The 9,863-nt window shown below is 44.0% G+C and overlaps 2 protein-coding genes across 2 annotated transcripts in view; one reads left to right on the forward strand and one right to left on the reverse strand.

Moving 5' to 3' along the window:
- LOC146986424 (protein NLRC3-like) overlaps positions 1-9,863 on the forward strand; it is a 478,141-nt gene that overhangs the window by 427,996 nt on the left and 40,282 nt on the right. The gene's annotated exons all lie outside the window — the stretch shown is intronic.
- The window catches only part of LOC146986446 (cytosolic 5'-nucleotidase 1A-like), a 15,529-nt gene continuing 5,869 nt past the window's right edge, over positions 204-9,863 (reverse strand). Inside the window, exons 4-6 of the mRNA XM_085780233.1 lie at positions 9,714-9,836; positions 8,631-8,761; positions 204-745 (exon numbers count right to left, since the gene is read on the reverse strand). Coding sequence (XP_085636359.1) covers positions 506-745; positions 8,631-8,761; positions 9,714-9,836 — 494 coding nt within the window. The 3' untranslated portion in view covers positions 204-505. The remainder of the gene's footprint in view (positions 746-8,630; positions 8,762-9,713; positions 9,837-9,863) is intronic.

The following is a 9,863-nucleotide window of genomic DNA, read 5'->3' on the forward strand; positions in this document are numbered from 1 at the left end:
TACGCCTATGATGCCCCCCGCTGGTCAAAACAAGACACCACACCAACAGACACAAAAGCTGTTTTTAATATTTTATTCATGTATAAAATACATAATCTCTAATCTCTCTGCAACAAATGTAACAGTTTGGGTTTAACCATCTGTGTGTGACGACCTTCACACTAAAACGTCGATAATAATCAATTCTTTGATTTTCCTAAAGCTTTAACCTAAAATCTTCTGAGTTCAGAGTTAATTCTCTCTTAAACCAAACACCGATCATAACCTGATCAGACCTGAACTCATCAATAGCCCAATCACCAATCAATAGACGAACAGTGAAAGTGAATCAGAGTCAAACAGCATTGAGTTCAGACGTGAGGTCATCGATCAGTGACCTCATCATGAACAATAAACAGAAACTCTGAGGTTGAACCTTTGACCTTCAGTCAGACTGACGATCTGAACTTTCTCTTAAAGACACAGTGAACGTTTCTTTGTGAGGTCATGCGACGTTGTGATGTCATCACTCCTCCAGGCTGCCGTCGCTGAGCAGGAAATGAGGTCTGACCAGCGACAGCATGGGGCCCCTCGGGGCCCCGGCCAGACAGTACGCCTCGTCCGGCCCGACGCCCCGAGACCGCAGCGTCCTCAGCGCGGCGCAGCAGCTCTCTCTGCCGCCGCGCGCCGTCACCATGACGAAGCTGAGCGGGCTGTCGACCATGCCGAACCTCCGCCGCATCTCGCCGAGCCGAGCCGACAAACTCTGCAAAAGGAGAGAGACAGTGAACGCAACCTCCAGGTCAGAGCAGAGGACGACCAGACAAGGCCGTTTTATTTGTATCGCCCGTTTTTACAAACAGTTTGTCTCAAAGGGCTTCACATCCCATCATAACAACATCCTCTGCCCTTTGACCCTCACATCCACTGAGGAAAAACTCCATGGAAAACCCTTTTAAAGGACAATTCCAGGCAAATTCAACTCGGGGGTGTATGTTCCTAACGTTTTAGGTCTAAAAGAAGGAATGTGAAGATTTGCATTTTAGTTGCTCCTGTTTTGCGGTAGTTGTGTCTGTCACCGCATCGCCATGGCAGCAATGAATGGGAGCGGATGCAAGTTCCGCTGTTTAGGCTGTTTCCAGCCCTCAAAGTCGCATTTTTTTTCCACAGACAGCGTCAGATGGCTACTCAAACATGCACTGATAAGTTTTTTTAACTTGAAGCAAGTCAAGAGTTGATATTCCTGTGTTTATGACACAAACGGTAGCTTTCCCACTGCACCTGAACACACCGTGCACGAGACTCCGGGAGACTTTGAATTAGATCTAGTTTTACAAACATGTCGACTTGCTTGAAGTAAATAAACTTCTCGGTGCATGTTTGAGTAGCCATCTGACGCTGTCTGGAAAAAAATTGCGGCTTTGAGGGATGTAAACAGCCTAAACAGCAGAACTTGCATCCGCTCCCATCATTGCTGCCGTGGCGATGCGGGGACAGACACATCTACCACAAAACAGGAGCAATTAACTCTTTGACTGCCGGGGGGCGCTAGTGAACGCCGCATGGAGTAGTCGTGTCTTCGAGTAGCTCCTCCACACTCTCGTTAAATACTCGCTAAAAATCAACACTTACTTAACTATGAGCGGTTCCAACAAAAACAAAGCTAAGGAGAAACCTACGCATCCGAACTCAAACCCGAAGAAAAACGTAAAGACAGTTCCTGCCATGAATACGGTCAGGGTCGTTAGCCCCGAGCTAAGCCCGGCTAGCAGCCCAGGTACCACCACTGCTAGCACCAATAGACCTTCAACTTCTCAGCCCACGCTGGCTAGCGTCATGGCTGCCATTGGGAAACTGGACGAAGACATGAACACCAGATTTAACACGCTCGACTGCACACTCCACCAAGTCCAGACTTCCCTGGCAGACCACACATCACGCATCTCCGACCTGGAGGGCTTTGCAGCCGACCACGAGTCCCGCATCACAGATCTGGAGAAACAGTGCACGGAGCTACTGGAAATCAATAAGTCAACTAAACGTAAGCTAATAGATCTCGAGAACCGATCTAGACGCTGCAATATTAAAATCACTGGCCTACCAGAAAAAGTTGAGAAAGGCAACCCAACACAGTTTGAGCTCCTGCCGCAGCTCCTCGGAGCCAACAACTTCACCAGCGGACTCAAAGTTGACCGGGCGCACCGTATCGGTCCACCCGCAGTCGGACGTCAACGCACCATGATCGGCAGAATTCATCACCCTCCAGAGAAGGAGAAAATCCTGAAACTCGCTCGGCTGCATGCTCCGCTGACCTACAACGGTGCCAGGATCAGCGTGTACCCGGACTTCTCACCTGAAGTCACCGAACAACGCCGCGCCTTTGATGGAGCAAAAAAGAAACTGAGGGACGCCGGGGTCAAACACGGTCTCCTCTTTCCAGCCAGACTGACCTTCAACTACGGTACGGAGCAGAAAATATTTCAGGATGCCAAGGATGCCGAGACTTTCATAGACAGATTCATCACATCCTCCGCCGCTGCGGAGTGAGCTGTACCCCCGGCCAGGGAATATTCAGCCTGCTGCCGCTCCCAGTCACCTGTGTAAGACACTTTAGTGGTACTCTAATGTTTCTCAGTCTCATCAAGAATTGAGTTTTATTTAACCGCTAAATACGTAAGTGTTTGTTTTTGTTTTTGTTTTCACACGAGTGTGGAGATAGTTATGTTCTCTGCTTTAGTCAGGAGTATTATTCTAGCTCGACGGTTTCTTGCAGTGTCTAGCTGTTTCTCAGTGTTCATGGTTTTTTCGTCCCACCTCGTTTGGGGAGGGGGACAGGGGGAGGGATTTAATCTGTATGTTTTCCTGTTTTTTCTTTTTTACCTGCTCTTCTTAATATGTACCCCGCTAATTATGCTTTGGATATGTTACGTGGTCATATACTTATCATCCTTTTATGGTTGCTAATGACCCTCTCACCCCACCACACGGTGGCAGCTTAACATTACTCAGCTGGAATGTCAGAGGTTTAAGGACTAATTTAAAAAGGGGCAAGGTTTTTTCCCATTTAAAGTCACTATCTGGAGATATAATTTTTATGCAGGAAACGCATATCAAACATAATGAGCAATGGAGGTTGAGATGTGCTTGGATATCTCAGATATACCAGTCAACTTTTTCTTCTAAGGCTAGAGGTGTAGCCATATTAATCAGAAAGAATGTTCCATTTGAACATATTTCAACTATTTCTGATCCTAACGGCCGCTATTTGATCGTGTCAGGTCGCATTCTGTCACGACATGTAACCTTTTTGAATATTTATGCGCCCAACTTCGATGACCCCGGTTTTTTTAGGAAAGTCTTCAATCTTATCCCGGATTTATCATCTACTCACTTAATTGCAGGTGGAGATTTTAACACAATTCTGGACTGCTTTCTTGACAGACTCTCCACCCGCCCCACCAGTCCCTCTAACGCCAGTATTGCTCTTAATAATATAGTTAAGTCAATGAACCTGGTTGACATCTGGAGACTGCAACACCCAAACGATAAGGACTTTTCCTTCTTCTCTAACGTTCATAAATCATATACAAGAATTGACTACTTTTTGACTGACGCCATTTTGACCTCGGATGTAATCTCCTCCAAATATCATGATATTGTAATCTCCGACCACAGCCCTGTTGAACTAAAAATCAATATTGGTAGAACTAAAGCTGCGTTCAACTGGCGGTTCAATCCTTTACTACTTAACAACATTCAATTCCGCCAGCAAACAGCCAACAAAATAACAGAATACTTTGATCAAAATGACACATCTGAGGTAAATGACTCCACCCTGTGGGAGGCCTTTAAAGCTGTTACACGAGGAAATATTATAGCCCACGAAGCTAAAATAAAAAAGGATAAGGAGAAAGAATTAGCAGATATCACAGCCCAACTCAAACCACTAGAAAAAGACTACAGGGCGACAGCCTCTCCAACCAAGCTTAATGAAATAATCAAATTAAAGTCGAAATATAATGCTGTTCTTTCTGACCGTGTCAGCTTAATGCTGCTAAAAGTAAAACAAAAGCATTTTGAATTAGCTGACAAGCCAGATAAACTACTGGCTCGCCAGCTCAAGAACATCCAGGCCAGCAGAACAATTCACAAAATTAAGACCAAAACGGGAACTACTACCACAGATCCTGAGAAAATTAACGAATCCTTTCGTGAATTCTATGAAGATCTTTATACTTCAAAGTCCACCACTGCTACATCACATATCTCTGAATTCCTTCGTACTCTCCACCTGCCTAAATTGAGTCCCTCAGCACAAACAGACTTAAATGCAGACATTACATTAGAGGAAGTTAAACAGGCAATTCGCTCCTTTCCTAATGGAAAGGCGGCCGGGCCAGATGGATTTGGCATTGAGTTTTACAAAGCATACTTAGACATTATAGCTCCTTTTATGTTAAGAATGTTTAACTATTCTATTTCAGTTGGTCTGCTCCCAGAAACGCTTTACTCTGCCAACATCTCTTTGATCCTGAAAAAAGGGAAGAACCAGACAGACCCTTCTTCATACCGGCCCATTGCACTCCTTGGCTGTGATCTTAAGGTGTTTACTAAAATCCTCGCAAAGAGACTTAATAAATGTATTGCAGATATTATCCATGAAGACCAAACTGGATTTATTCCAGGTAGATTTTCGTTTTTTAATGTTAGGCGTCTGCTGAATATTATGTACACTAAATTTAGCAAAGATTCTAAAATTGCCGTTCTCGCCCTTGACGCTCAAAAGGCGTTTGATCAAGTTGAGTGGTCATACCTTTTATCTGCAATTAAGGAGTTTGGTTTGGGGGAGAATTTCGCCTCCTGGGTCAAAATGCTATACGCTCGCCCCACTGCCTCGGTCATTACCAACAACAACAGATCTCCTGCCTTTACTTTGCAACGATCCTGCCGACAGGGCTGCCCCCTCAGCCCTTTATTATTTGCTGTTGCTATGGAACCCCTGGCTATCAGTATCAGGAATCACCCTTCTATTGCCCCTTTAATTTTGGGAGGAGTAGACCATCGCATCTCTCTGTACGCGGATGATGTTGTTCTGTTTCTGTCTCGCCCAGAAGTCTCTCTCCCCCCCTTATTAGGACTCATTGAAAAATTTGGTGAAATTTCTGGCTACACTGTAAATTGGGATAAAAGTGAATTCTTGCCGCTCACAGGTGATCTGGACCCAAATTTTCTTAAAAACTTGTCATTTAAAATTGTCTATGATAAAATCAAGTACTTAGGAGTTACAATTCCTAAAGACCCCAAGCTAATTTATAAACTGAATTTCCTCGACATGATTGATAAGTTAAAATCGAATATTGAATCCTGGAGACTGCTACCATTATCTCTTATAGGTCGGGTCAACGCAATTAAAATGGTTACTCTTCCCAGATTCCTCTACCTGTTCCAGAACCTACCTGTTTTCTTACCCAAATCCTTTTTCAAATTAATAGATTCACTCATTTTACCTTTCGTGTGGGGTTTCAAGGCGCATCGTATCTCTAAAAAGCATTTAACCAAACCCAAATCAGCTGGTGGCCTCAGTTTACCAAACTTCTGCCACTACTATTGGGCTGCGAACTGTAGAGTACTAATGTACTGGCAAAATCCACGACAAGGTAATGTTAATGCCTCCACCCCGTCATGGCTTGCAATTGAACAGAGTCTCCCTATCAGTTCTTTGCCTGCCCTCCTCTTCTCCTCAGCTCAGCCGCCTAAATCCAATCCTGGAAATAATTTCGTAGTTACAAGTTCTTTAAAAATCTGGTACCAAATAAGGAAATCGTTTAACCTGCCTGAAATCTCCACCTCCACCCCTCTCTACCGAAACCACAGTTTCCCACCCTCACTGTCGGACAACGTTTTTCTGCTCTGGGTGAATAAGGGTATCACTACCATTGAGGACCTTTATCTCAATAAGACTTTTGCTACCTTTACTCAGCTGAAAGAGAAATTCACATTGTCAGATACACATTTCTTCCGCTATCTACAGATTAGAGATTTCGTCCGTAAAAACATTTCTCACTTTCAGTCATTACCAGCTCCCATTGAACTGTATACTCTTCTGAATCGTTCCCCCGACTCTAAGAGACTTACCTCACGATTCGTCAACCTTTTTAACTCACTTAACCCGACTTCATCCCACCATTTGAAAGAGGCTTGGGAAAAAGACTTAGCTCTGTCAATAAGTGACAGTGACTGGGAAACTTACCTTGGTGACATTCGCAGCTGCTCAATCAATTCGAGACACCAACTTATTCAGTTTAAAGTTATCCACAGGCTACACTACTCTTGTGTTAAACTTCACTCTTTCTACCCTTCTATATCCCCAATATGCTCAAAATGTAAATCAGCGGAGGGAACTCTGGGCCATCTATTTTGGTTTTGTCCCAAATTAAATCAATTCTGGTCTGATATTTTCAAATGTTTTTCTGAGGTATATAACTGTACTATTTCTCCAGATCCTCTCACCGCAATTCTAGGTGGCTCTCGACACCTTTCTATGCTCACCAACTTGCACCGTAAAACTATACAATATGGAATGGTCATTGCAAAAAGGAACATCTTATCTCATTGGAAAAGTGACGAGGCACCTTCCTTTAAGGCCTGGCTTTCAGAAATTACTAATTTGTTGCATATGGAAAGGATTCGACACAATGTATCTCTCAGCTCTGCAACCTTTGATAGGATGTGGCAACCATTTCTTCTACATTTGTCAAGACTGACTTAAAAGTAACACTTAACTCTCATCTTTGTCAACATAACCCCATGTTTTTGATTTTTATATAATACCTGGTACGTTCTATATGTCAAGGTATACTGTTTCTGAGCAGGGCCCTTTTATTATTCTTCTTTTTTTTTTTTTCTCTCTGTCTACTTGTCTATGTTTATTTTCTTTTGAGCTAGTGATGTGCTTTTTTATAATGTCACAGTTCGTCTGTTGTCTTGTTTATTGTTTATTATATTGAAAATTCATAAATAAAATATTAAAAAAAAAAAAAAAAAAAAAAAACTCTTTGACTGCCAGCCATTCTCACAGCAGCATCCTCCAGCTTGCCAGGCATTTTCCAGCTTTTTGGCTGATTTCCGTAGACCCACCATATATTATGTACTGTTACTACATACACATTCAACCCATCAAAGGAAAGATGAGGGTCTCTAGTTTCCAGCAAAAAAAACCTGTTTGTTTCTATCTTGTTCCAGTCCTGTGAAATTGGCGGTTGAATATAGGTTAGTTTAGCCCAAAATGCCATTTTGGCACCAAAATCTTGAGAAAAAGAGGTTTTTGTGTCGGCTGTCATTTTCAGGTGAACCAGTACAATTGGCTCCTTTATATTTTGCTTTAGTGATGCCTCAACATCTGTACAGTTGTTCTCTTGTAAACAACAACTAAATCAACACTGACAAATGACTTTTGATGACAAAAGACAAAACATTTAGCTACTGACACACACTACTGCAGCCTTTTTTCCTTCTTTTCTTTGAGTTACAACTTTTTCTTTCCTTTTTTTAGTGTGTGTGCGTACGTGACGTGTGCGTGTGCATGTACGTGTGCGTGTGTGTGTGCGTGCGTGTGTGTGTGTGTGCGTGCGTGCGCGGATCAGTTCGACAGGTTTTTGTAGCCGAAACACGGCGCTTTAGATCAGATCCAGCTTCCTCTGGTCAGCAGGCAGCGGTCTCACTCACTCTCTCTGTCTCACACACACATCTACACACACACACACACACACACACACACAGCAGCTCTGGCTGACGTGCCCCCTGAACTCAGCCACAGACAGTCTCTGTAGCTCACAACAGACACTCCCACCATCTTTAGCTCTCGTCACGTTCACCGGCGCCGTCCGTTCCTCATCCACACTAGATCGCGGGATTTTCAAGCTGCTATCTGAGTGATTTCTCGCAAAATCTGGCGACTTTTCCGCTCTTGACGACTAACGACGAGCGATCAACGGGGTTGTTGTTACTAACGTTTGTGCTTTGTATCACGGAGCTGCACGGAGCTTCGACGAGCTGCCGAGCCGCCATGAGCCCCGCCGCCGCCCCCTAAGCTCTCACCGGCGGCCAGAGTGTCACGGAGCGGCGCCGCTGCAGTCAGACACCCGCTCCGCTCCGTGAGGGGGGGAAAAACACGCTATATTTTTTACATCTCTCAATCCAAATGTGTTTTTCTGCACTTTATTTTGATGATACAAGTCTGATCTTCACAGAGGAGTAGGGGAAGACATTCAGCATGGCGTTGCCATTAAAAAAACGCTAAGACGAGTTATCTCGTCTTTGGCAGACTACGCTTGGATTCGCTAAGACGAGATAACTCGTCTTTGGCAGTGAAAGAGTTAAACTGCAAATCTTCACATTCCTTCTTTTAGACCTAAAATGATAGGAACATACACCCCCGAGTTGAATTCACCTGGAATTGTCCTTTAAAAGGGAAAAACTGGAGAAACCTCAGAGTGAGCAACAGAGGAGGGATCCCTCCCCCAGGACAGGCAGTAGATGTCGTATACAGACAAGTTTATACTGTATACAAACAGGTTATAACATGGAATATGGGAAAGGTTAACAAGAGCTGATGAAAGAGGCAGCTGGCGGCGGCGGCGGCGAGTAGCTACCTGAGCGGCCCGTTGACACGCCGACGCCGGGCTGACGTCGGGCTGGACGACCGCGTCGCCACAGAATAAAACTCTGAGCTGCTCAGACGAACAGGAAGCCGTCTGCTGGTCCAACAGCGCCGAGAGGACGCCTGGACCGAGGACAAGGAGGATTCACCTTCTGACACCACACTCACCAATACACCGTCAATACATGATTAGAGCTGCAACAATGAATCAACTAATCGAACAACAATTGATTATTAAATTAGTCATCAACTATTTTGATAATCGAATAATCAGATGGGTAGTTTTTTTAAAGGGATAGTTCAACATTTTGGCAAATTGGCCCATTGCCATAATCCCTATAGTCATAGCAGTAGTGGGATTTCTTGGTTTCCCTCATCAAACTCATCAAATACACAATCCAACAACTCCAAAACGCTCTGGTGGACAAGTTGTGACCTGCACATTCACCACGCTATGAGATAATAACAGACGTTATGAGACAGAGTTGTTTTAGAGGTAAATGCAGAGACTGCTTGGTGAAAAACTGTCCCTGAAGGCAACGTGCATCCGCGGTTTTGCATTTACCTCGAAAACAACTCTGCACTGACAATTAAAGGTAACAAACCTACTGCTAATAAGGGATTATGGCAATGGGCCAATTTGCCAAAATGTTGAACTGTCCCTTTAAGAGAAAAAAAGTCCAAATTCTTTGATTTCAGCTTCTTAAATGTGAATATTTCTGGTTTCTTTGTTCCTTTTATGACAATAACAAACAATAAACTGAGTCTCTCTTTGGTTTGTGAAGAAAACAAGACATGTGAGGACGTCGTCTTGTGGTTTGGGAAACACTGATTTGGCATTTTTTAACATTTTATTGACCAAACAACTAATCGATTAATCGTTTAAAATAATCAACAGATTAATCGATGACAAAAATAATCATTAGTTGCAGCCCGATACACGATCAATCCATTACCAATATGTTAGCAATGGAGGGGAACTTCATCATATTTGAAGTTTTAATCATCCTGCTGTGAAAACGTGGCGTCGTCGTGGTGACGTGGTGGCGGTGAAGAAGAGACAAAGCCTCCTCACCTTTCTGCGACGCCTGCGACGCCTCGTCTCTGTCCGTCGTCAGGAACAGCTGCACGTTGTTGTCCAGCAAACAGTCGGTGAAATCCTCCTCAGCCGAGAAACAGAAGCTGCCGACGTCCAGACCTGCAGCAGAGCGACGGTGACCATGAC

The sequence above is a fragment of the Trachurus japonicus genome, chromosome 6, assembly GCF_045865225.1.
Source record: "Trachurus japonicus isolate A0001 chromosome 6, Traja_1.0".
NCBI lineage: Eukaryota > Metazoa > Chordata > Actinopteri > Carangiformes > Carangidae > Trachurus > Trachurus japonicus.